The sequence below is a fragment of the Rhipicephalus microplus genome, chromosome X (genome assembly GCF_043290135.1).
Source record: "Rhipicephalus microplus isolate Deutch F79 chromosome X, USDA_Rmic, whole genome shotgun sequence".
In the NCBI taxonomy this organism is placed as follows: domain Eukaryota; kingdom Metazoa; phylum Arthropoda; class Arachnida; order Ixodida; family Ixodidae; genus Rhipicephalus; species Rhipicephalus microplus.
The window spans coordinates 67003463-67030624 of NC_134710.1; the positions used below are offsets into that span (position 1 = coordinate 67003463).

At 47.2% G+C, this 27162-nt stretch overlaps 1 protein-coding gene across 3 annotated transcripts in view; it reads right to left on the reverse strand.

Annotated features, from left to right (window-relative positions):
- Positions 1-27162, reverse strand: part of LOC119175907 (uncharacterized) — a 103218-nt gene that overhangs the window by 6286 nt on the left and 69770 nt on the right. For 2 of the 3 annotated variants that reach the window (XM_037426941.2, XM_075877045.1), the window contains 3 exons: positions 19661-19750; positions 18793-19377; positions 1922-1990 (listed from right to left, as the gene is read on the reverse strand). In XM_037426941.2, the coding sequence (XP_037282838.2) occupies positions 1922-1990; positions 18793-19377; positions 19661-19714 (708 nt within the window). In that variant the 5' untranslated portion in view covers positions 19715-19750. The remainder of the gene's footprint in view (positions 1-1921; positions 1991-18792; positions 19378-19660; positions 19751-27162) is intronic. The other variant, XM_075877046.1, reaches the window with a different exon arrangement.

The window sequence follows — 27162 nt, forward strand, 5'->3', positions numbered from 1 at the left end:
TCCAACCGACCCACAACGAATACCAGTGTTTTCGCAAACAGGATGCATCGCGTTATTCACACTGCACACACCATGCACAATATTCCCAGTTTCATCGTCAGTAATGGTGAACCAATATTTTCGATGCCTTTCAACACACACTACACGCCACAGTCAACACAGCACATTTTTGAGGATGATACCGCTGTTCCTCGCACAGGCCGCCACGTGTGTTCACTTCTTGGTGATAAACAGCCAGCCAGCGTGGCAAGTATTTTATCGCGCACTTTACCACATACCTAGATGTTCTCTGACACACACCACACCTAATGTTGCCACTGTGAGATGAAAATAAAGCTTTAAAAAAGAAAAAAAAACTTGGCCCAAGCACTGAGCGACTGCACCCCACTCAACCACCGGCAGGAGTGTTTTGCCAACCACCGCCTTGCACGTGCACCGGTGACATCACGCTGTCACGTACCCCGGTAGAGGTCTTAATCACCATCACATTTTTATTAATTGAAGACAAAATGAAGGTCAGAGTGGCATTTCTTAATTTCATGCCGACATCTATCAAGGATGATCAAAGCGGTGGCTCAATGACGTTTCTTGAATTTTGCTACATTAAAGGGACACTAAAGACAAATATTAAGTCTGTTTTGGTTGTTGGAATAGCGGTAAAGAAATGACATAGCGCTACTTTTTGTGCCAAGAAAGTGCTTATTTTGAAATAAAATCATGTTTAGTGGTCCAATCGCATTAGCGCACTTCGAATCACCCACCTGAAAGCGGTCTTTCAGACGTCACTCTTACTGTGCCCAATGTTGTCATCTTTTACTGAGTGGCCGCCGACACTAGTAGCAGCAGAGCAAAAGTAGCGGGAGTCACAGCAGCAACTGAAAAACTTTCTGCTTGTTTGGTTCGACTGGGGCCCCATTAGATGCCACTACTTATCCAGCCAAACTAGGTGAAAACGAAACTTTTCAACCACTTGCGCCATTCCCCATAGTAACGCCACATGGCTTTTTTTATATAAATCAAATAAACAGTCAAGGTGCATTTTATTACATCTCTTGTCCATGGAAGGTCATTTATCTTTTATTACAGCTAGATTGATTACGGATGATTGATTGTAGTGGGACACTCACATCATCGGGATCATTTCCAAAATGCCACACTTGTGGCGCACGTTGTGCGATAAATTTATCTTAAATTCTTGGCAAGTATGTCCCTGCTGTTGATAATATTTCAGTTTTAAATGTTGTCACACACTGAGCTTTCACTCTGACATAAACTTATTTGCCTTTAGTGTCCCTTCAGGTCCCTGGCCGCCTCAAAGAGCAATGTACTTCATTTTTACGCAATAAGAACTATGTAGACTATAGTAAATGCCATAAAAAATCCATGACATCACAGCAAGTTGGTGATGAAAGTTCAAGTTAGTGTCGCTACCTGCATTTTCTATTTGAGCAATTTTCTCGCGGCAAGAGTCGTGCTTTCGATGTTATGAAAGGGTACGCGAATACAAAAAAAAAGCTCAAGTGTTCCTTAAGCAATGCACCTGGTACAACATCGTGGAGTAAAATTAACCCGACAAAGGAAAAAAAAACTGAGTCAATTGCATACGAAATTTCAGATAGCGATAGCTGCATAAACCTTGTCCATGACACAGTAATAAGAGACGATTCAATGTGCAGATTGGCTGCAGCGTCGGCATTGTGCAAAGCATATTCTGTCCTACATTTTTTTGAAAGAATGTTCTACCATGAAATTTAGGTTGAATGAATTTCTAGGGACCTCGGAAAAAAGTTTGATAAAGTGAAAGATCACTTAACTGAAACAGCTATGTTACAGCTTAATTATAACCACAAGATAAAAGAAACATGTTCAAATGAAATTTCAGCCCAGTTATTTGTAATACTACATATGAATTCATTCTTACTAGGCGCTTTGGGAAGAATGCAGTCGCCTTTTGCTGCACTTGTGCACCTGGGGCTGCAGGGGTCATGCACTGAGAGAGAAAGAAAGAAAGCATTTATTGGTACCCATCAAGAGTAACAGGGAAGAAAGCTTTGGCCTTTGTCCCAATTGATCCCCGTAACCATCAACTGAAATTCCTAGAGACTCAGTGGTTAGGGCTACTGTGTCCAAGCTAGGGGGCAATGTATGCCTCATACATTGACTTAATAAAGAGGGCCTGGGTGAACCGAGATGAACCTTGCCACCCCCCTCCCCCCTTGAAAGGAAACCAGCCCTGCACATGCCTACGTTTCTCCAGCACAACACTGTTTGCAACAAAGTACTTGAGTTAGACCCTGCACATGCCTATGTTTCCCCAGCACAACACTGTTCTCAACAAAGTACTTGAGTTTATCAGACACATCAATGCTTCTTTAGATCCATTTTTGGTACACTTCCAGGGCCATACTACGTTTCTTTCTCTTTTTTTTTTCCATTTTTTGGGGAGGGGGAGAAAAAGAGACAGAGAGATGGGCTGTAGAACAGCGAACTTCAGCAACTTGTGGCTGCTGTGAAGGCGTGTCAATGATTCATTATCACCCGATAAGGTCATGCATGAAAATGTTAAGAGGGGGGGGAAGGCTCACAGCTTAACCTTCCCCCCTATTTATGGCTTTGCACAATTCTTTTTGATAACCATAATAACATGATGAAAAGAACAAAAAAATTCGGCATGTCTTACATACCTGGAAGCCCCTATTATGCGAAGCATGGGGAGGGAAGGTGACTGTGCCGTATTTTTATTCAGCGAAACATCACCATACCTGCCAAGTTCAAGGATTCTTAATCCAGAAGATTACCGTAATGGGGGGGAGTCTGCCTCCCCCATTTTTTTTCACACACACAAAAAAAACAATTGTCGAAAAATAAAGCAAGTGGGGTCCCAAACAGTTCCTTCCTTCATGCCCGTAAACGTCAACATTGGCGTTGTGGTCTTACAATCGCTTAGAAACAATGCAAATGGGGGTGTCTCTACTGCAGCTCTATCTTGGTAATACGTACGAATTTCAAGCAGGATGGAAAATATCCTTATCACCCAAAACTTTGTATATTGAAACAAACAAGTAAAATCAGATTGCAGACCATGATATGTGCGCCAGACATTGCTTTCCATCAAAATAAATTTGCCTTCACACGCAAACGCACCAATAAGAGATGGCGCAGCTGGGTCAGACCCCAGAAACTCGGCGCTAGTTTTGGTTTCAAGGAACATGCAGGCAGTTGCCGGACATTCTAAGATCCGGTTCAACGAAGTGAGGTTGATGTAAATGTTCGCATTTATTAGGTTTCGCAAGTTTTTACAATTAAAAAAAATCAATATCACTGTAAAGAACTTCTCTTTAGTTTATATGTTTTAGGAGCGAAGCTCCTTAAGGCGTGGGCTGTGCGTCCCCTGTATGTAGCCACCTCTCGTTCAGTTCTAAGTATTACGCTAGCCACCGCCCGATCTAAAGGGTACAGCCATATCCATTCGTCCATCCGTCCATCCATCCATCCATCCATCCATTCATTCATCCATCCATCCATCCATCCATCCGTCCGTCCGTCCGTCCGTCCGTCCGTCCAAAAGATGCAAGATGTTATAAACTAGACGGCGGTACGTGTAGTTGATTATGAAAGATGCGAGGTGTTATAAAATAGGAATGATGCCACATATGGCGCGTGTCATCGTTCGATATAGTGCGGCGACGTACGCTAGGGGGAGCGTTGCAATAAAATCGAGTGGGCAAAATGTACGGAGGATTCATGGTTTACCAGGTTTACCTCCAGAGCTTCGCCCACTCATCATCATTCACTTCGTGGATATGGCGGCATTTTTTTTCTTATTCTTTAACTTGTGAATTTTAAATCGGGCAAAGCGCGGGAAGTGACTTGTGTTCATAGCACTTGCCTCTGCTCCTTCTCGTCCCTCGCTCAGCGAAATTAGAAGTTGGATCGCGCTCAGTTATCTCGCTCGGTTGGAGTGTCAACTACGGTACATTCTAACTACTGTAACTACGGGAAAGATAAAGACAGTAAGTTGTGAGGGGCAGAGAAGAGAAGCCACAGTGAGCTACGTGCATTCATTGAAGATGGCTTAATCGGGCAACACATGTTTTCTGCAACCTTGTGGTGTGCTAACCCAGGGATTTCTAGTTCCGCGAAGGTTTTTCATCATTTCCTAAAGAAAACGGGTGAACACAAGAATTTGGACCCATTATTTGAACAAGTATTGACTTTGCGTGAGTGCATATGAGTAAACCCAGTTCTCTGCATGCCTGACCGGACTGACAGAAGTGCAGTGTAGCTTGACTAATTGGCGAAGATGGCAGCCGCGCTCCTGTCGGGAAAATGCGTTTATTGAAAAGCTTGAATTCTAGTTGGCTTGGCTACATAGTTTTAGTTTCTTTTACTTTTGGTGTGTAGTTCAAATGATGTCACGTAATTATAGGCTGCTTCCTGCTCATTAAATTCTTGTAGCCGTAGTTTGAAAATTTGCAAGTCTTTACTTCTAATAGTGTCACTGAAATACGCGTGATGGAGTAAATGTTCCTAAAAGTTATTACAGATAATGTCGATAGAGCAAACGTTTTGACAAGTCAACTTTTCTTCTTCAAGGCAATGCTGTTGCCCTGATGAAGACAAGTCAACTTGCCAAAACACTGTTTACAGCGACGTTCTTTCTCGAAAAACTTCTGAACGCTTCAACCCTCTCCGTGTCTCTGAATTTCAGTCTCTTTTGGTACTCAAATTCTGTGAAAAAAACTATGCGTGCTGTCATAACAAACACGAGTCAAATATGGCATGTTCTACTCGCGATTTTTGATAATTTTCGCATTGGTTCGAATATTCTAGGTCAAACGTTTGCTCATCACATATATGTCAGTTGTAAGTTCAAGCTGCTTTTATAGATTGACACTTTCACACTATATTTGATTAATATGTGGGGTGTAACGTCCCAAAACCACCATATGATTATGAGAGACGCCGTTGTGGGGGGGCTTCGGAAATTTAGACCACCTGCCAAATCTGGGCACAAGGGCCTACAGCATTTTCGCCTCCATCGAAAATGCAGCCCACACAGCCGGGATTTGATCCCGCGACCTGCGGGTCAGCAGCCAGGTACCTCAGCCACTAGACCACCACGGTGGGACACTTTCACACTACGTGTATGTCTGTTTTTTGTTGTTGTTTTTTAATACAAAGCGTGCAATGAAAAAGTTAGTTTTATTTGTGCCGATCCAGTTTCATCTTACTGAGAAATCAGTCAGCTTAACTTTCGCCTCTTCAGAAAACACGAACAAAATTAAGAAAAAAGAAGATTAAGAAAGTTTTACGAATGGCCGCATCGCCCAAGCGGCCAGCGGACCTGAAAGAAGGCACGAGCGCATTCCGCTTGCATGCGAAGGGTTCCGGAAAGGAGGACTTCCACGGCGACCCTCCTCTCGTTTTTCCTTCTTTCCCTCTATTCGGGGACCTCGCTAATGATCGTATGAAAAAAAAAAAAAAACCTGTGATTTATTTCCAGCAGGATGCCCCGCAGCCGTCAGTGGTAAAAGCCGCGCGCTCGCTGCCGAGAGCAAATACATAGCGAGTTTCCGCTCCCTGGCTGGTTGCCGCGAAAGTGCGCTTCAAAACTTCGCTTGAGGCCAACTGAGAAGTGCTGTAGACGGCTACACCGTAGTCAAATGCGAAGACTGACATGAACACAGAACCGTTTCGAGTCTTTTTGTTAAGCCTTTATCGTATTTAATCTACCATTGCGTTAGTAGCGTATTTTCGGAAGTCGTAATCCCTAATGATAATCGCATCGCAGTGACCGTGGTTTCGCTCGCGGTGGTTGCGGCAAACGGCAGTTCCGCGCACGTGCCTTCAAAACCGTGTCGCTTTTTGCTATCGATGATTGCATCTGTCACGGTTTTGTCGTTTGACTGGGTGAGCGTTGGACGCGCGTCGAGTGACTGCGCTTTCGTTGGCCACGCGTGTTCCTCCGAATCTTCGAGCATGTTGCTCAGCCACTGCTCGGTGGTTTGGTACCGAAGTTCGTATGACCCGGTGCGACGCGCCAAAGTGTTCGGAACATCCGAATTTCGGCCCACTGGACACAGTGGAATTCTGCAGGGGAGGAAATTTCGCGAATTCGTATAACCGAGACCCCACTGTACGTACGTTCAAATCAACGCCTCCAAATTCGTTTGAATAATGATGCGATAGTGCGATATTTTCGCAAAAAGTCTGGATACGATTGGGTTGTATTTGTGCTAATGCGGCCAGATCACGCACAGAAATCTCAATTTCCGGGGGACTTTTCAGCCAATCGTACAAACGTAAGAAATGGCCGAAATCCGGGAGACTTGGTAGGTATTAATCATTAAAAAATGATTCTAAAGGTGTGTACAGATGATGTACGCACAAATATATGATATGTAATAGTCTCAAATGTTTTATATGATTGATTCATTTATTTATATGTGGGGTTTAGCGTGCCAAAGTCACCATATACGAAAGACGCCGTAGTGGAGGGCTCCGGAAATTTTGACAACCTGGGGTTTTTTTTTAACGGGCACCTATATCTAAGGACACTGGCCTAGAGCCTTTCCGCCTCCATCTAAAGTGCAGCCGCCGCAGCCGGGATTCGATCCCGAGACCTGTGAGTGAGCAGCCGAGTACCTTAGCCACTATACCACCGCGGTGGTTATTTCATATATGCAGTTGTTTACAGGTGGGTAACGATGCAGAGAGCATAATGGGTATTGACAACCGCAAAAGTGGTAAGCTGACAAGCAGCGCCTAATTTTACAGCAAAAGCTGTTACGAGATCAAAAAAAAAGCGCGGCGCCGTAGTTGTCCGCCGCCGCCGGTAAAAACCTAGTACCAGTGACACGGTGGCGCTCGAACCTGGGTCCGATGGGTGCCGTCCCCGTATTCTACCACTGAGCCACGCCAATGCTTAAGACTTGTGCGCAAGCTTGCCTTAGGCAGCCTTGATGTCGGGGAAGCAATCGCGTTAATACGACTTATAAAGCGTTTTAAAACAGCCAGATAACAACCAGTCATCGCACAACGCAAATAGCGTAACGAGTGGGCCGTCCAATGCCCCAACCCATTACAAAAGCTTGTTCTTGTTCCCATATTAACTGTGGCGCATACCCACTTCAGCCCTAATTCCTCATCGTCGTCAGTCACTGCATGAACAATTGGCACAAAATTTCTTGCAAGTGTTTAGCGGATATTACGCTTCTCAGAAAAATTATAAAAAATAGCATAGCAAATGCCAGCCTACTACCCAAAAATTTTTATTACTAATGCCGTAGTATGTATCAAGCAAGTGTGCTTGCAGCAGATACCCAATGAGCGTTTGGAATAGGCTCTGAAAGGCTGCTCTTCTAGCTTTCGCTGTGACTGTGCTGCGCCTTCCGCGCAGGTCTGGCGTGTTTTTTGTTTTTGTTTTTTTTTGTTTTTTTTTTTGCTAGTGAGGATGTTATCCCAGACTAGTGCTACGTAGAACAGCTTCAGTGGGCCACCACACCGCGGTGATACAGTGGATAAGGTACTCGGCTGCTGACCCGTAGGATGCGAGATCGAATGCCGGCTGCGGCGGCTGAATTTTCGATGGTGGCGAAAATGCTGCAGACCCGGGTGCTAAGATTTGGGTGCACGTTAAAGAACCCCAGGTGATCGACATTTCCGGAGCCCTCCACTACGGCGTCTCTCATAATCATATGGTGGTTTCGGGACGTTAAACCCCAAATATCAATCAAACTTCCCTGATTTTTTTTTTCATTTTTTTTTCAATATGACCTAAAAAGAAGGCATTAGATGACGTGACGGAATGTGTTCTTTGAACTAGCAGTGGCTGCAATGACGCTTCGGTGGCGGACTGAAAATGTTTGTACAACTGAATGGTTTGTTTAATTGGTTTAATTTGACATTCGTTCACAAACAGAAATGCAAAAACGCTAATTGCAAAGATACCTAACTGACGCGCTGAGCGTCTTGTACTGTTTGAACTGGATTTAGTCTATATCCGGCCGGCTACACCGGCACACACGGCAAACGGCGGCAGACGCCGACCGTGCGCCTATATAGAGACAACGTATCGGGGAATCAAACGCGCTCTTGTCGCCACACCAGCCGACACAGGGACGATACAGCCACTGCAGAAAGACAAACAAGCGGGTGCTCAAGCGATAAATTGCGCTGCAGGGCTCTCGAGCCCGCTCTCATGGCTGCGTATAGTTCACGTTATTTGCGCTTGCATTCGGTGCGTGCAAGATGCTAAAGAAAGAAAAAAGTCTACACAGCAGCGAGACACATACGGAAGTGCTTTTGATTTACAAAGCCACACCCGTATTATTGCGGGCAGCAAGATGCCGCATCGGACAAAAATGCGAACACGTTACAACAACAACAAAAAAAAAACGCGGTTGCGTTGAGTTGTAACTAATAAACTACATATTTATAGTGTAGTAGAACGACATAGTTCACCTTTCCCAGCGGAGTGTTCATTCAGTTTCGAGTTGCCTAGTCCAGCGAATACCGTCACGCGGTTCAGTTTTCGGTAATGAAGTAAAGCTGGCCAGGGGCACGACGTCCATAAAAATATGTTGCCGCGCGTTATGGGAAAAATTGCAAGGTACACTAAAGATGATGTACTTTCCAAGTAAGTGTGCGGAAACACACACGTGGCATCAGCAGCTACACTCTGGGTCCCCAGAAAGTCCTTTCGGACAATCTAAATGGACACAGCGCAGGTCATGGGCTAATACACAATTTTGAAACGGAGATGAGCGTGCAGCAGGTTTTAATCTTTATCAAGAAAAACATTCTTATAAATTACATTGACCAACAACTGCCCAGAACATAAACTGCACGGATGCAAAGATTGTCCCTCATAGCGACTCAAACCAATTCTTTGTTTTCTCGTGAAAAGTGGAGTTATATTTTTATTTATTGACTGAAAAATCGCGAAACAGCCTGTGGCGCCACCTGGTGGCAGAAACTTCAATTATCTGATGTGCCCCGTCATGTGACAACTAGTGTACGCGATCAACAGTTTTCCTGTTAGCATTGAAATATTGTTTGCTTTTTTATAGTAAAAGATATTACTCCATAAAAAATACGTACAGACCTGCGTTATTATTACTCAATCAAGTGGCGCTGCCTTCTCATGACGTCATCATCTCATGCTCGTTGGCGCGTCTTGAGCAACTTTTATGCGTGCTCATGAAACCGTGCAGGCTATTTTCTGTTCGCTAAGATTTTGGAGCGACGTAGTTTTTCCATCTACAATCTGTCTCAGCAATCACGTGTACTGCTAGTCGGCAAGGCCGCGCACACGCGCAGTGACGTTTTCAGTGACTTGGCTTGGCTTGGCTCGCGTGTCGAGAGGACAACGACGACGGGACAAGCCATCCGCAGCCACCCTAACACAGGCGCACGCAACGCGGTATACAGATACAGAGAAGCTGTATAAAGCCACATCGTCTCATTTCAACGGGTTGTTATCCTCAAAAAAATAGTTATAAAGCTCAGAATAAACGTGGTTAAGCATAGTTACAGGAAATCCTGCGAATGCAGAACGACAGCATGCACAAGTCGCCAGGAAAGGCTATACCGGCATCGCTATCAATTTTCAGCGTTGCTGGGTGAAAGGGCTCATCCGCGTTCAGATCCTTTAAGATCAAAAAATTCTGCTTATAAAATGGCTGTGTGCTTTTGGGATTAACTACTGCAGCTACGAACACTACCGCGCCGGAAAAAAAAAACTGGGTCGAGAATAATCAGTTGTCAGTCCCTTTAATCATTCATAAACGAAGGTTGTTGGTACACCGCAAAGTTCAAGAGTCACTGAATATAGGTGAGAGGCAAATAAAACAACTCCGCAGCTAATTAAGAATTTTGTATCGGATACCAGTAGACATTACAAAGGTCTGGCCGACACTGAACTTACGTACGTTGGGGCACATCAGAAATTAGCTTATTAACCGTCACTGATGCCTCCAACCTCCCTGAAGCCGCCGAGCAGAGGCGGCTCTTGGCGGCTTCAGGGAGGCGAGAAGGGGAGGGGTAGAAATGGGCGAGGGGGGGGGGCAATTCAAGGATACTTTATGTATGTTCGTGCATGCATCTGTAAGCGTGCATGCATAGATACGCAAGAAAACTTGCAAATTTATCCCCCCCCCCCCCCCGGCTTACGTCTATGCCACCGAGCTACGAGAAAGCCGCCTGTATTGGCCGCACAGTGACTCGTCGTTGACTGACAGCGCTCTACTGGTAGTTAATGTCAAGAAAAGCACAATGACGAGAGAAAGTCCATCTCACGATGTTTAATTAACGAGCAATATGCTCGTAAAACAAAATAAAGCATCGGGTCAATTGAGCATGACCCGGCAGTGCTTCTTTAGCTAGGTTGAAGATAATCGTACTCGCATCCACTTTTGAATAAAAAAAAAACACACCGGATATACACGGGGTGCCCTAACACGGTGGTCTAGTGGTGTGGTGCTCGAATGCTGTCCCGAAGGTCGCGTGATCGAATCCCGGTCGCAGCGACAGCATTTTCGATGGAGGCCAAGAAGCCTGCACACTTAGATTTTGGTGCACGTTAAATAACGCCAGGGTGGTGGTGCCAATTTTGCTGCACTGTCCTGCAAGGTTTTTGGCGACCCGTGCTCAGATAAGAAGTGACGTCGAGGTCTCGCCTCAGATTCGCTTTCAATGTCTGCTGGACGGCTCAAAGTTGGTCGCCACCAAATTTTTCAAAGCCCTCCGTCACGGCGTCAATCATAGTCATACCGTAGTTTTGGGACGTTAAACCCCAACAATCATCAACAACCACGCACGGCGATATTATAACCGAAAACCCAGTAGCCAAGCTTCTTGGGTGTATTGGTTTGTGTGTATAGATGTCATTGTACAGCAAAGAAACACGGACAAAAAAAAGATAAATAGCGTTCCTTTTTTTCTGTTAGTTTTTTTTTTGCGTTATGATGGTTCAAGACAAAGTACAGTGGACCACAAAAGTTTACGGATCACGCGAACGCGTGCCCAAAAAACCTCTTCACGGCACTTCCGCTATACGCCAGCGGCGACCGACAGCAACGCAGCTTAGAGTATATGGTCCCTAAGTATATTCTAGGTACCATAGCACGGCCGCTGGATGAAAAAGCGCACGGCCCGTGCGCTCTTTCGTGCAGCGGCTGGGGCTAGAGTGGCCCACACGTTTCCCTTCACTTCTCTCTTTCTTCTAATCCCCTCATCCTTTCCCCCAGTGAAAGGTAGCAAACCGGACGTGCGTCTGGTTGACCTCCCCGCCTTTCATTTATTTTCTTCCTCCTCCTCCTTATCTAATCACAGCGCCCGCGCAGCATATACCCCTTAATCCATGGCTTGTCTCTTTTCTGACTGGGTACAAATAATATTCACCTCTCACTTTCTAACGTGACGGAATTTTCGGCATCTGCGTCGACGTGATTCCGCCCCGAGAGCATGTATATGCACAATACTGTTAGCAGTCGCACTCCACTACGGCATCTCTCATAATCGTATGGTGGTTTTGGGACGTTAAACCCCACAAATCAATCTGTTAGCAGTCCCAATCTTTATCCCAAAGTGACACCCAGCCGACGGAACGCAGCTCGAGGCCCGCTATGATCCTGCTATGAAAATAGAAATGTGACAGTCGTATAAGCACTCTGCGTGAAAACTGCGAACTAACAACGCGCTAAGCGGCAGTAGAAAATTGAAAGGCTAATTAATAACAAGAAGAGCCATTTTTGACCTAGAACTGCGGTCGACGGTAGATGGCGCACCACTAAGTGGCGAGGACAAACCATTTGCCACGCGCTCGCGCGGCCCGCAAACTTTCGTGCTTGACTGTACATTCCACTCTCAGCGCAGGAGGAGCCGTCAGTCATTCATTTTTAATTGCGTTTGATGAAATTGTAATTGCATATTTATTTGATACATTAACACACTATCCTAAATATGAAATGGTCAATGAGGTATTTTTTTTTAATAGACGTCCAACTGCAGCAGTATTCCTGGCAACGTTTCCAACACTTTTTGCCGCTTGATGAAGGAAGCCATGAAACAAACCACGTGAATGCACTGCGTACACTGAATTTACCGTTACCACGCGCCGGAGTTACCGTAGATATTTTCCTTGGCCTGTGGAGAACATATACAATAACTGTGACGCGCGCCCCGCCGCGGTGGTCTAGTGGCTAAGGTACTCGACTGCTGACACGCAGGTCACGGGATCGAATGCCGGCTGCGGCGGCTGCATTTTCGATGAAGGCGGAAATGTTCTAGGCCCGTGTGCTCAGATTTGGGTGCACGTTCAAAAACCTTAGGCCGCCGAAATTTCCAGAGCCATCCACTACGGTGTCTCTCATATTTATATGGTGGTTTTGGGACGTTAAACCCCACATATCAATAAATCAATAAGTTTGACGAGCGCCAGATACGTACACAGTATATGACGCACGCCAGAGAGCAGCGCCCTTACACATACTCACTGCGAGGAACCCAGCAAAACTAATGAAAGAAAAAAGTTCGCTAGCCACGTACTGCTTTTTGTATTTCCGATTCCCAGCCACGGCGGCCGGCGCGAAATGCAAATAACCCTGATACACTTGGATATGGACTAATATTGATCCAACAGATAAGCCACCTCACTGCGGCGTGCCTCAGAATGACAACTTGATTATGGCACGTTAAACCCCCGCAGTTATAATTATTACCGGCCTTTCTCAGAACGTTCAGCAGTAATGATGCCTCTGTGCTATATATTACTCATCAGAACATATACTGGGTGTTTCAAGAAATGTGCACAATATATTTTTTTTTATCAGCAAAAGACGCTATTTGTTCTCTGTGTTCCCAGTTGCTTTTTCTGCAGCGACGGGTATCTTAATATGGTTAAAGACATCATTTGGAACAGTAATAGGCCAAAGTTAAAGTAAATAACTTTTTATTTAGTGGAGTTATCCAAGTCCCTGATGCGAAGAACCCATTGCTGCTTAGACGTTTCGGAAAAGCGGCCTCTAGTAATAACTACAAAATAATGAAATTTTCCCAATTTTGTGGCGAAACCAACAGACCAAAGAGCGCAACAAGCAGACGACCTGCAATGACGTCACAGTTCAAAACAGCGGTTACAGGGGTGCAGTTCTTCCCCGTTCGTTAACGTATGTGTGTCATGCGTGCTGTAACTGTGGGCGCAGCCTACACACAGCGAAGTCGGTTGATGGTTGATATAACAACGTCCCTTATTTAAGCTGCGTAGCCCCGCCGTGGTGGTCTAGTGGCTAAGGTACTCGGCTGCTTGACCCGCACGTCGCGGGTTCAAATCCCAGCTGCGGCGGCTGCATTCCCGATGGAGGCGAAATGTCGTAGGCCCGTGTGCTCAGATTTGGGTGCACGTTAAAGAACCCCTGGTGGTCAATATTTACGGAGTCCTCCACTACGGCGTCTCTCATAATCATATGGTGGTTTTGGGACGTTAAACCCCACAAATCAATCAATATTTCAGTTGCGTTCTTTCGCGTTTCGGTTTCACCCGCAGTATTGGGGAGAATTTCGTTAATTCGCAGTTATTATTATAGGGCGCTTTTCCAAAATCTTAAAAGCAGAAATCGCTGCTTCGAATGAAGGACTTCAACTCTCCCATTTGACCTTAACTGCCTAATCCCACTAATTAAAAAGTTAATTATTTCAACTTTCCTAATTACTGTTACAAATGATGTCTTCAACTCTCTTAAGATGCCTGCCGCTACAGAAAAAGCAACTGAGCAGACAACGAGCAACTAGCGCATTTCGCTGATTTTAAACACAATATTGCACCCATTTCTGGAAACAGGCATATATATATATATATATATATATATATATATATATATATATATATATAATATATATATATATATATATATATATATATATATATATATATATATATATATTGGCCGCGCGACCGCGGCCTTCGTCGGAGTGAAGTCGGAGTTGAGCAAGTGGTACAATGCTTAAGCATACTTAGACAACCCCGTAAAATTTTTGTTAGCATTTTGAGCATGACAACTGGATCAACTATTTTTACAGGTTTATCACTTATTTTCATTCAGTTTCGCCCTCAGACTAAGTATGGCAGGTTAAATTTGAAAACTTGAAAAATAACGCGCCGCCGCACTTATGCTTTCCCCGTCGTCGTTAAATGCGCGTTTATTTCTATCAGCTGGTCAAGCTTGTTCGTATGATGATAGGCGTGCGTGCGCTAGACGAAAGCAAAAAGGGGGGGGGGGGGCAAAGTTAGTCTCGGCGCACCATTGCCGTATAGAGGTGGGGGCTGCAACCAACCTCCGCACCCCCACCCACCGCACGCTATGAGTATGACTACGTCACTGTAAAGTACACTACAGCACAAAACACTTGATACCTGTTTCCTAGCCTCCGGCGAACCGACTTATTGAACAACATAACAATCATATCCGGGCTGGTTGGCCGAAATGCATAACTGCAATCCATTATACACGAAACGACACAGAACCCATTTTTATGGCTAACCATTCTTTGGAAATCCTTACCACAGGATGTTGGAAAACCGCCGAGTCTCGCTGCGACTCGCAGCAACGCGAGGTTTTCGGGTTCAGCTTTAAACACCCACGCGAATCGGCAGTCACATTTAAACTAACAGCACCCTGCAAACTGCACAACCATGCAGTAAAACGGCCGTGCCTGACAATCCTACGCATAAGAAACCAACGTGACAACGGGTACAAGTATTGCATTACAGTTGCATTACAGTATAGCGCGCCTGCTTGGTCGCTCTCACTAATAACTGAGTGCAACTCAATTCTGTACTAAAATAGTGCACCTCCAGTATTGGCTCATTCCTGCTGCCACCTCAAACCCCGATTTCGCAATCCGATAAGCGGCTCACCAAGCATTCTTTGGTAATACAAAGGCTCCGCCAGTATTTCCACTCGCACTGTCTACCCGCTGAAGAAGTTCGCCACATACGCATGCACGGAGCCTTAATAGGGGGAGGGGGGGGGGCTCTGACGGCCCCTGAAGTTTTTTTCATGCTCAATAGTTTTTCGGGTGATACTAATGTGTTTACACGTCTTCACATCGGCCACCCTGACTGCCAAAGTTGGGTGTTCTGCCACATTAACACCTCCCTAAAGAAAAATTGGGGTAAGGCCCGGCGCATGCACCCTGCTGAAACGTTGGCTTCCGTCATTCATATGCAGGACGGCGAATGGAAGTGAAGAAAAGTGGACCGGAGTGCGCGTGCCACACGGTGGACAACTTGAATTGAACCCGACCCCTCCCACTGAGGACCTTACGATCAGAACGAGGACGATGGACGCACGCCTATGTCACTGCCCTAAATGCTGGAGTCAATTACACGAGACTCCACTTACAGCTGACAGGCCTCACGTCTTTACACGCCCCACGTCGGCCACACGTCACTCTCTCGCGCTACGTCGATTCACGCAATGCGAGCGTTTCTCCGAATTTCGGCAGCACTTCCATTTGTAGTCTTGAGTACACTTCACACGTTCACTGATTACGTACGCTAATCTTTGAACAACACAACGTACATTACTCACGGATTGAAACGCGAAAATGTACAGGACTGCGTAATGCGCGTGCCTTCGTTTCCAGACTGTACCGTTCGGGTCATATCAGCGTGATTCTGTCTCGACCAATTTACGTCACAACCCACATTACACTTAGCGGCCAGATTTTCAGCTTCATGACGCGGTTCTCACGAGCTTATTGCTCATAGCAGTCGCTATGTATTTAAACAAACGGTGTTATCATCTCTCCGGCACTGTACAGAAGTATCACTATGTATGCATGTAAAGAAAGCACACGGTGTGCCCATGCAAGAGACGAAAAATATGCTTTGTTGAGTGTAAAAACTGTGGCTATAGTAACAACGGCTCTTTGTAATGTCTTGACTGAAGGTAGACATCTCACCGCTACAGGGAGGATTGAATGGCTACAACTGGTCCACGTACATTGACGACAATCATATTGGAGACAAAAATGCAGGCGGCAAACAGCGTGACAAGAGAGAGATGCAAAAATATGCAGGGAAGTTAGCCTGATGCACTGCGCGACGAAGTAATAATCAACCTAGCTAGCCAATTTATGTATCGGAAGGAGTAAGTTTAGACAGCCAGTAGGCTGCGGGATCAGCGAAATGTCACGACAGGAAATTCGCAGTTGCGAAGTCTGTGTCTACCCTCAGTACAATGTAACAATTTGCGTAATATTAAGTAATTTGCAATTTAAGTAATTAAGCAATTTGGTAAGATTAAGCGATTGGGCTGGTTTGTTGATGATTTAAAGGGCCACCGACAAAAATTTTGGCCTCGCGTTTTTTTTTTTTTATGCGAATGCATTTCTTAGTTGGGCTATGTCAGGCGTCCGATGGGATCCGTCTACCACCCTCTCCCATAGTAACAGCTGCGGGCGCGCGCGCTTATCCTCGACCCTGGCAATCGGAGCCCCCCCCCCCCCCCCTCCCTTACTTGAATATGACTTGCCATCCTTAATGCCAACGCCGAGCCGAGAACGCAGTTTGTTTTGTTCACTTCATAGTATTTCTTATAGTATTTTTGTTCACTTCATGGTAGGTGCGACTATTAAATGATTGATTGATATGTTGGGTTTAACGTCCCAAAACCACCATATGATTATGAGAGACGCCGTAGGGGAGGGCTCCGGAAATTTCGACCACCTGGGGTTTTTTAGCGTGCACCCAAATCTGAGCACACGGGCCTACAACATTTCCGCCTCCATCGGAAATGCAGCCGCCGCAGCAGGGATATGATCCCGCGACCTGCGGGTCAGCAGCCGAGTACCTTAGCCACTAGACCATTGCGGCGGGGCACGCGACTATAAAATGCTCCGCATTTAAAAACTGCGCTTACCTGTGAGTCAAAAAAAAAAAGAAAAGGGCGGGACACAAACCAGCACTGTGTTTTGTGCGCCTGCTTTCGTTCCCTCGTTTAGCGCCGCTACAACGCAGTGTGCGTGTGTGTGCGCGCGTGCATATATATATATATATATATATATATATATATATATATATATATATATATATATATATATATATATATATATATATATATATATATATATATTATATAAAGTGAAAGAAGTGTATACGTAAGGGGTCGTTTTTCCGTGTTTTGACACAATATTAATGAGATGTAACAGACAATAATGCCAAAGAATGTCTAGGGGAAGTTATTAGAACCAATGTAATGTAAATAAGAAGAAAGAAAAGTGGATGAAAAAATAACCTGCCGTGAGCAGGATTTGATTGATATGTGGGGTTTAACGTCCCAAAACCACTATATGATTATGAGAGACGCCGTAGTGGAGGGCTCCGGAAATTTAGACCACCTGGGGTTCTTTAACGTGCACTCAAATCTGAGCACACGGGCCTACAACATTTCCGCCTCCATCGGAAATGCAGCCGCCGCAGCCGGAATTCGAACCCGCGCCCTGCGGGTCAGCAGCCGAGTACCTTAGCCACTAGACCACCGCGGCGGGGCCGTGAGCAGGAACACGGCAGGTTATTTGCAACATTGCAACATTCGTTACACATTGCCGCAGAAACTTCCAGCGTTCAACTTCCACGCCCACCACTCTGTGCTCTGCGTCGCAAACCAAGCGAAACGCCGACAGCCCCGTTATGACAATCGAAGCCAGCCGCTGTGTCAGCCCTGCATGCGCACCAACTCCGACCGAGGGGCCAGCGCGGGTCGTCACGGAGGACGGAGGCGAGGTTAAAGACCGGTGGCTCGCCACATCCACGCTCGCTTTCTTTCGCTCTAACGGTTAAGCTACCGACGCCTACGCAGGAACAAGCGACCAAAGGCCTGACCACACGCACCCGCATGGCGTTTTGACGCGGCGCCATGCCTTCTCCCTACGATGAGAGTGGGTGCCAGCTTCGCGTAGCCACGCGCGATCTCTATATATAGGGAGAGGGTGTGCGGCTACATGAAGCTGGCCACCCTCTCCCTTTATATGGAGAGGGTGCGGCTTCGCGTCAAAAAGCCACGCGTTGACGGGCTGCAACGCGCACGTGTAGCCAGGCCTTAAAGGGCTGCGGTCAGAGCGTACCAGTGGTCAGGCTTGAGCTGCACTTTGAACGTACTTCGATATCTGTGGCGTCACGGCGATATCCATGAGTTGAGATTTTGACACGCAACATAAAAACGAAAGTATAACCATTCATCAAAATAAACCTACGATGCTGAACTAACGATATTTTTTTAATAACTTTAGTGCCCTTCATCGTCAGTGAAGCGTGGCCATCCAGTATACAGACATTTCAACGAGGGTTAAATACAAGAACAATAACGTATGCAGGCTTATGTCCACTTCACAGTATTAGGTGATGCGAATTCGACCAGAAGAGCTGAAAAACGAGGCACAAAGGAAAATATTAGGAGGCCAAAATTTTCTACAGTGCCCCCTCGTCAATATTTAATGGCTTTTGCTCGCAAAACGCCATATTTGGTTTTCCTCTAATAAAAACTTGCACATGATGCACGATTTTTACTGAATCTTGCTTTCGATGTTATACTATGTTCAACATGCGGTTTGCACAGAAAAGCATAAGGAATGTGTTGACAGTGGGTTCTCTGCGCTATGAGGTTTAGCATAGAAGCCTTGTGGGCTGCGTTTGTTCGAACCCCAAGCTGTTGCACTCAACCGCGTCCGCCCCGGAGGGCGTGAAAGAAGGTGCCGGAACCAAATCAGGCATCCTGAAGCACTTACCGCCGCCTCGGATAAGCCATTCCTCCGAATTATATTCTCGTAGTAGTCACACACGTCATCCATTTCCTTGGTCCAGTTCTGCTCCTTCTCCTCGTAGACCTGGATGATGGCGTTCTCGTTGCGTTCCATGGTCTGGCGCAAGTACATGATTTCCGCGTCCTTCTCTCGCAGCTGAGCTTCCAGCTCGGCCACTCCCGAATCGCTGGGCGATGGTGCCTCCTCTTCGACGTTCAGGATGGCCGAGCTGTGGCCCGAGTCGAGCACGTCCAGCACGGCCGAGCCGCCGTCACTCGAGGAGGGTGACCTCGGGGGGTCCTCGATCTTGACGATGTGCGGCATCGACCGGAAGAAAGACGACTTGCAGCGGGCCGGGTGGAAGGCGGTGCACGTGCGCGTCACCACTGCCACCGACTTCCCTTTCAACGAACGCATTGGTGGTGCAGAATGGTGACCCGTGGGCTGGTCAGGCGCCATCAGCATACGCTCGTTGTACAGGTTGAACACCGAACCCCTGCTGGAGCAGCCGTCGTCCAAGTCCTGCCCGTGGTTCCAGTACACCGCCACAGGCCGCACCAATGCCGGGTTCTGCGCGAGTGACAGCGGTTGTCTCAAACAGACTTGACGCTATCACTCGCAATATCTCACTGACAAACAGAAACTTAACATTGTTGAGGTTCATTATTATTGCGCATGGCTACATGAGGTCCAATTAGAAAACGGACGCGCGATTGCGGAGGCACGCGTGTCACGCCGACTTATTCAAAGGTAATACTGCTGTTTAGCGTTTCCGCACTTGTTTGTGCACCGAGAAATCATTCACTCTGCGCAGGGTTGCGCGCAATAACAAGCGGAATCGAAGTGTACTCACTTTGGTGAGCAGCACTCCGCTGACGGGAGGTAGGCAAGGTGGCGATGCCGTCATGCCTTCAGCCTCGATGCACCGCGAGAAGGGGGCGCCCTGGAAGAAAAGAGCAACGGGTCTTCGTCGTCGCCACACACAACATCGGTGCACGAAGCCACATGGCGAGTAGAAGCGGCTCGCCGCGGCGGCCCCATCGCGACAACAAAGCGGGCCGGGGAGACGGCATGTCGCTGCCAGACGCGCCCCATATTTTCCTGGCTGCTGCACTTTCGCCAAACTCGTTCTTCGAGTTCTCGGCAGACGTCGCTCCAAGGCCAAAGGGCAGCTGCTACCCACCGGAAACTCCTGGCCGGCGCTCCCACCCACCCCCTTCCCGCTCGTCATGTGCGGCGGCGGCCACTTCCTAGTCTGGCCGACAACCGCCTAGGATGGTCCTTTCGGCGAAGGAGAAATCCCGACCAGTTCCGCGGTTGCCGCTCACTGGGTCGGGCGCGGCACCTGCGTGTGAATCCCTGCGGCTAATGACTGGCCGCTGCGCATCGGCAACGCCATCCACCGTCCTCGCCGGTGACGGGACCACGAAAATGCTGCAAACACCGCGGACAGGACATTGTCGCAGTACGTCATGAACTTTCATAACAGCGGGACACCGGAGAACAAAAGTTTTGGAGTGAGAATATATGAGCTCCAGCCAAACCGCGTGGCAGGTACGAGCGTGACCAGATGGCCAGTCCACCCCCGCCATCTTGTCGGACTGAGGAACCCGATGGCAGCAGCGAACAGCCGCGCCTGGCTTCCACGAGCGGAAAGCTGCGCGGCAACAATGACCCCCCCCCCCCCCCCCCACCCGGTTGGAGGGCGCCTACGGAGGCCATGCAAATCACAAAAAGGCTCCGCCCGACCTCCAGATTTCATCGCGCTCGTTGCGAAAACGCCTCGATCGCTCCTGCAATGTCGGGGGCCGAACGCGCTGGCTATATTCACTCGGATGCAGGCTTGTGGTGCGAGCAGTCAAGTGATCGAGAACGACTGCACGTCACCATGCCGTCGCCTGGTTGACCTCGGAAATATAAACGGGCCTCACTGACGCCATTCACTTGGCCCGACGTAAAGCGGAGCGAAGGAAAAGGAAGGCGTCGGAGAGCTAAGCGCACACCGAGAATGCAAGAAATGAGATTAGCGAGAATAGAAGGCCCGCAAGACATTCGGAGGGGTAAAAAAGTGAAGCGGTCGACGAAAGCTGCCTTGTGCGACGGAAATGGAAAATGTAAGGCCTAAAAAATTACTTGCGTAAGTTACGTTCCACTCAACCCGCATATCGGCGGCAACACCAGACTGAAGTGCGCAGCACACACAGCCTGCTGCTGTTCAGCGAACGTAAGCAGAAGCAGAAAACGCGAGAACGCAAGTTCCTGCGAAACAGCAAAATTCTCTATTTTGCTGCAGGCAAACTTCAAGCGCAGCATCGCCTCGAGAAATACCAGCGGCTTCATTTCAAAACATATGAGGTGGGCTGTGCACGAAAAGTATCACAGCGGTTTTGCGCCAGGGTATAGCCTGCTACTGAAGTTTAACAGTCACGTAACAAGCTTACTATAGTATACGTGTATTCCGATAAGTCTTCAATGAACATTTCCATTTTGCTTGCCTTCGTTGGCATGTCTTAAACAAAAGCTAAAAGTCACATTCTTGTTTGCCTCCAGTCTCTAGCCCAAACCCACAGCGGGAGATTCGCAAATAAGTAGGTGGTTTTACATTATCTACAAAAGTTAGTAGGGTAATTTACACAACCAAAATTGCAAACTAAAGATAATAAAACTTGAGAGCTATACATACAGTATAAGTTTAACAAAATTATTTAATATATTATTTATTATAATTGAAAAATAATAAAGTCATGCATTTATCTTGCTTCTTTTTCACAACGCGCACGCACGCTAGGCGTAGTGTGAAGGCGGCTACCGCATTGTGCTGAGGAAGCTGAGGTCGCGGACGCTCTTCCGGGAACGTCAGTATAGAATGCTAAACTGCCCGCACGCGCAAAGTTACTGTATAAGCTATCTTAAGGTAGCATATACAGTAACTCTACGCACGCGAAGATTACAATGCCCTCTGCAGAACCATAGTGACAACCGATCGCTCGGAGATAAAATACCCTGTTCTATAAGCGACGGCGGACTCTGGCCGTCCAGGTCCTACGACGTCATGACACATGCGAAGCTCGCAGTCGTGAGCACCGGCAGAGAGACAAGTTGACTGCGCTCCTTCTGTTCCAGCACAGGAAATCTCCATCAGCGTCTCCGCGGCTTCCTTGCCTGCATTCGTGCGCGATCGTGCGACCCGCCTCACAAGGTCGTGTGGTCGATTCTTTCCAGCTGCTGCGACTACATCTCGCAGAGAGAGGAAGAGATGGCAGTTTGTGGTTGAAAAGGCAGTTATTTTTTACAATCCGAATAGCGGGGCGCAGTGTCGTTACAGTGAGGGCGAAGGAGAGCGGGTTGCTTGAGCGGAAAGCCAGGCCTATGGGTAACACTCTCAGCATTCAGAAGAACCGGTGGAACTGGGATTCGAACCCAGACCCGGCGCCTCTTTTGCACTGGAGGCGGATGCTCTAACCACTAGACCATGCGGGCACGGTGTAAATTTGAAGGTGACAAGGCTTGCAAGCAAATGGGATATCATGCGGCACCGCAACAAGCGTCCCATTTTATTCACTTATAAGGTAGGATGGCATGGTTCTTTTTTTCTTTCTCTCTCTCTGTTGGTCAACATCTGGATAAGCCATGACAGCTTACGAATTACGATATAACATAAAAACTTCGAACTGTAAAGCGAGAGCGCCGCTCGTTTCACAGCGTCATGCGGAATTAAATGAAGACAAAAGCAGATATAGCGCCGCACCCATTCACTACCTCTTTCACTCACTCACACTCGCTGAAGAGTAACAGTAACGACAGCGATTTCAACAATGCACGTTACACGTATTCGCGGTGTATGAGTGTTGGCCAAAACCGTGGTGATGACATACTTACAATGAGAAATAGTGAAACGTCGCAAAACTAAGAGAATGAGCGAAACGCGGTGATCACTACTGCAACGGAAAAATGCGCTTCCGATGTTGGTCTCCACACTTCTTGTTCCCGTTAAACGTTCTCCGCCAGCAACAGCAGTTCGTCCTCGGCGGCTTTCGTCTCCGGGTGCACGATTCTCGCGGTGTCCAATTCATGGACATGTCCACTTCAGCGGTGCGTGTTCAGTTACACACAAAAAAAACCCTGAGAGTCATGACGTCATGGCGACCTTGACAACGTAGGCGCACCAAACCCGCCAGCACATTCCCAGCGTTAAAATAAACTAAAAGTGGCCGAACTGTACAGTAACAGAACTGTTAAACAAACTCGACCAGTCCGAACGCGCGTATGAATGTGTTTCGAGGTTTGAAGAGCCATTCAGGGAATGCGTGCCCACCTGCCAGGTGTGTCAGGCGGACGGCCGCGTTAAACCCAATTCAAGGGCTAACGCGATTGGAGTTGATGCACGGCCTAGAGACGTGCGTCCAAAAGCGGATCTTTGGGGGCGGCATTCGTTGTGGTGAAACGCACTCCGTCCTTCTCGTTTGTGTCGAGAGTTGTGAAAGCGGCATGGCGTGAAAATGACGTCGCGCAAGAAAGACAGGGAAACAGGCGGCGCGCTGCTCGCCAGCTCCAGCCGATCAGTGGAGGCTGGAGCTGGCGAGCTCCAGCCTCCAGTGATCAGCTGTCCACTAACCGCGAGAATAACTCCGCGGCTCTCAGTGGTTCGCTCGGCCACAGAAGCGATGCCGCCGCTCGGTAGCCGGCAGCGACGAGTTTTGCCGCGGCAATCTGCAAATTTCGGAAATGTAAAGTTACACGCGACCGCACCTTTAGCCACGCTTCAAAGCTGCTGCTGCGGCAACTGTCCCATATGCAGGATGTCACGAACGCGATGGCCATTTTTGGTGGTGCCGCAGCAGCTATTTCTCACGCGCTTGGATCGGCATTGGTACTGTAGAGTTGTGTTTTGTGTAAGAGACATAGTGACGGTGCTAGAGGATATACTGTGTCTGGGGGGCGAGTGCACGTTCGCCATCCTGACTTACCTCGCTGCGGAGCAGGCTTCGTCAAAAAAATAAATAATCACAGCAAATCCACGGAGTGAAAATGACGATGAGTGGGTCCGTCCATTTATCCGTCCGTCCGTCCGTCCGTCCGTCCGTCCGTCCGTCCGTCCGTCCGTCTGTCTGTCTGTCTGTCTGTCTGTCTGTCTGTCCATCCGTCCACTCCTATCACCCTAGAGCGCACATCATACAACTATACGCGGTCACGTACAAGGGATGGACATACCTACGGCTTTAGAAGCTTCGTCTCTAAAAAAACATGTTTGCGTTTGTGGTTGAAAAATCAAAATCAAAAAGACGACATCTGCGGTGCGTTTGAGCATTTCTCCACTCTTGTACAAGGACTGCACATTTGAGCGAGAAAGAAAAGTCAACAAAGAATGTACGCCAGCAGTGTGCTAACTTGGCACGGTTCGTATGTGTTCCTTCACATTCACATGTGGTGTTTGTTTCTTCACTCTTTTGTTTGTTTCCCTAAAAGAGCCAAGTCCACTTTAAATGAAGCTGGAAAAAAATGTAGTTTTTTGCTACTGACAACACGGCATGGCCTGCTTAAACATGTTTTAGCCGGTGTGCTCGTAACCAAAGTATACGTCAAACCTATATTAATAAGCTAAAAGCTATATAGCCCACTATCGTCGGTGTTCAGGAGTAAAATTTCGATTGGGCTCTCATGGACTGGGGGCGTTTAATTTGGTCTTGAACTGCATGGCGTCTAAGTGACGGCGTATGAACGATGCAGCAATATCATGCGTTCGCCTTTTGTTGCATGTACGTAATGACGATGAGTATATATTTGTACAGCGAGTGGTCCTTCCAGGAACCGGCACATCGTTCTGATTGGGGCAGCGTTTTCTTGTTCTTGGATTTTACATGAAGGCGAGTCAAGAACTGCCTGTTTGCTTTTTCTTTCGTCGTCCTAGCTGATGTATAGTATCTGGCCACATCCGATGACTTCTTCAAGGTGTAGATCAGCGCCCGAAATCTTAATTTCAGTTACCTTTCGTTTCAAATATACCGGCTTAGAGCGAAAGAAGAACATGATACTGTACCACAAAACTCGAAAATAAAAACTAAGAGGTAGGAAGAAGTAAAGTCGGTCTTACTCATCACATTCGAGCTTCGACTGATGATATGTGGGGTTTACCGTCCCAAAACCACGCTATGATTATGAGAGACGCCGTAGTGGGGGGCTCCGGAAATTTCTATCACATGGGGTTCTTTAACGTGCACCTAAATCTGAGCACATGAGCCTACAACATTTCCGCCTCTATCGGAAATGCAGCCGCCGCAGCCGGGATTTGATCCCGCGCGACCGGCGGACATATTCGAGCTTCACCCTATCAACATGTCGTTCAGTAAGCATACCAACTCGCCTAGGACAAATATAATAGTGAAACAGATTGGATGAGATCATGTTGGATGTTATATATGGTCTTGATTGTTGACGCAGCACTGGTTTAATGGATCTGGCTCAGTTTGATCCAAAAAGTAGCAATATTTGGCTCATTTTCTTTATTCGAAAACTGCGTTTTTGAGTTCACTTTACAATCGGGAATCGCCATGTTTTGATTGCAAATGTTACTAAAGTGAAAGTTACTTAGGCACTGTTGTGATCGCGCACTTTCCAGTTTTGGTCACCGCCTGAAAGAGGGCGCTACCACAGCACCGTGTCGCGTCGCATGACGTCACGCCAGAATTTGTGACGTCATGAAAACATCATCAGGTGATGTTTGCATCACTCGCCCCACGACGTCGCGAGACGATCAGATTTCCCGTTTGAAGACGCATCTGAGGCTTTCGCGTTAAAAAAAAAAACGCCGCACATAAGTATATAATACCAACGCGCCCCAGTGGTTAGCACTGACTCTTCCTGTTTTGCCGAAGCGTGCGCCAAACGCCCCGCCCTTCTAAAGCGTTGCTCTTCCTTTTGTAGCTTAGAAGAAGTTAGATACGCGTATGAAGAACCGTGTTGAAGAGTATGTACAAGGGCGCTGCTTGGCGGTGTTCGGGCGTTCGCCACTCACTATATCGAACGGCAGACTTCGATGGCCAAACAGGGCCGGCACCTAAGTGCAGGACAAATTTTGTGAATACGTGAAGTAGGGCAGCACGCTGACCATGTCGGCGTCGCTGGACACTGCGTTAAGGCACATGTTTTAAAAAAAATCGAGTTGAGGGGGAAAAAAAATTAGGAGACCCTAAATCTTCGCCTTTAGGAGTTGAACGCGATAGCAACACCCTGTTCATTTTGTGCGTAATTCTATCACTTAGTGCATGAAACCTTTTCGAATTTGATATGCACCCATAAACGTGGCCTTAGAGAATAAGCACTGTAGCGTGCGTGCCTTTTGTAGTGGGGTACCGGCTTTTAACCACGGAGCCATAATGATAGTGACACATTCTGACGCCCGTTGGTAATGAACGCTTGTAGTAGGCATTATCACTGAAGTATTACATGTTGCATTGTGAAGCATCTACACGGGACGCGTGTGTTTGTGAAGCATGAAAGCTACTTTCACTGCATTTCCAAGCAGAGGAAGTTCTTTTCACTGCTTTCGCAAGCAGAGGCGTGGCCGCGACAATCGGGAATTTCCATGTTTTGAGACGAAGACGACGTTTCGAACGGTCGCTTTTTCCATGTTCTCCACCACAAAGGATTTATCGGCCTTGGGTCGAGGTGCTACTCAGGCTACAGTCAGCGGCAATGACTACCGTGCTGTGCTGCCGCGCACCTAGTCAATATGCAAGAATTAATTTGACAAGAACTCCACCAACGTGCCTCGGTGTACCGTTAGATGCGTATAGATTCAGTGCGCATTACTGGAAGGAGCGCGTCCCTAAGCTTGAATGACAATCCCAGACATTTGTTCCCCATCGCCTATCAATATTTGGGAGAGCTGAAGCTTGTAATACTTTTCTAGCAACAAAGCTCTACTACGTATTGCAACTTATCCATTGTGCAAGATTTTATGTACAACGATTTCATCAGATTTTTGCAACTTTCGTGTAGTCTTCTACTTTTGAGCCCATGAGTCGTGACAACATTTTCCGGCCAGTTAGTGCTGGTGGGTTGGAATGAACACATCTATATCTATGGCAAACAGTTTCCCGCTTTTTATTTTTCCGTGACAATTCCCATCCCCTAATTCGTTCATTCTTGCAGGTTAACCTCGTGGATTGCTTCCCTGACATAGTCATTTCTTCAAACTTTTCCGAACGGCTATGTTTGCGGGTGGGGATTCATGCAGCAAGTTTGTTCTGCAGTTAGGTTCCTTAAAGCTAGCTTTTCTATCGAATACTTGTACACACTGTCTCGCAAAGTATTATACAAAGATTTACTATGTATGCTTTTTTTTCCGCCTCCATT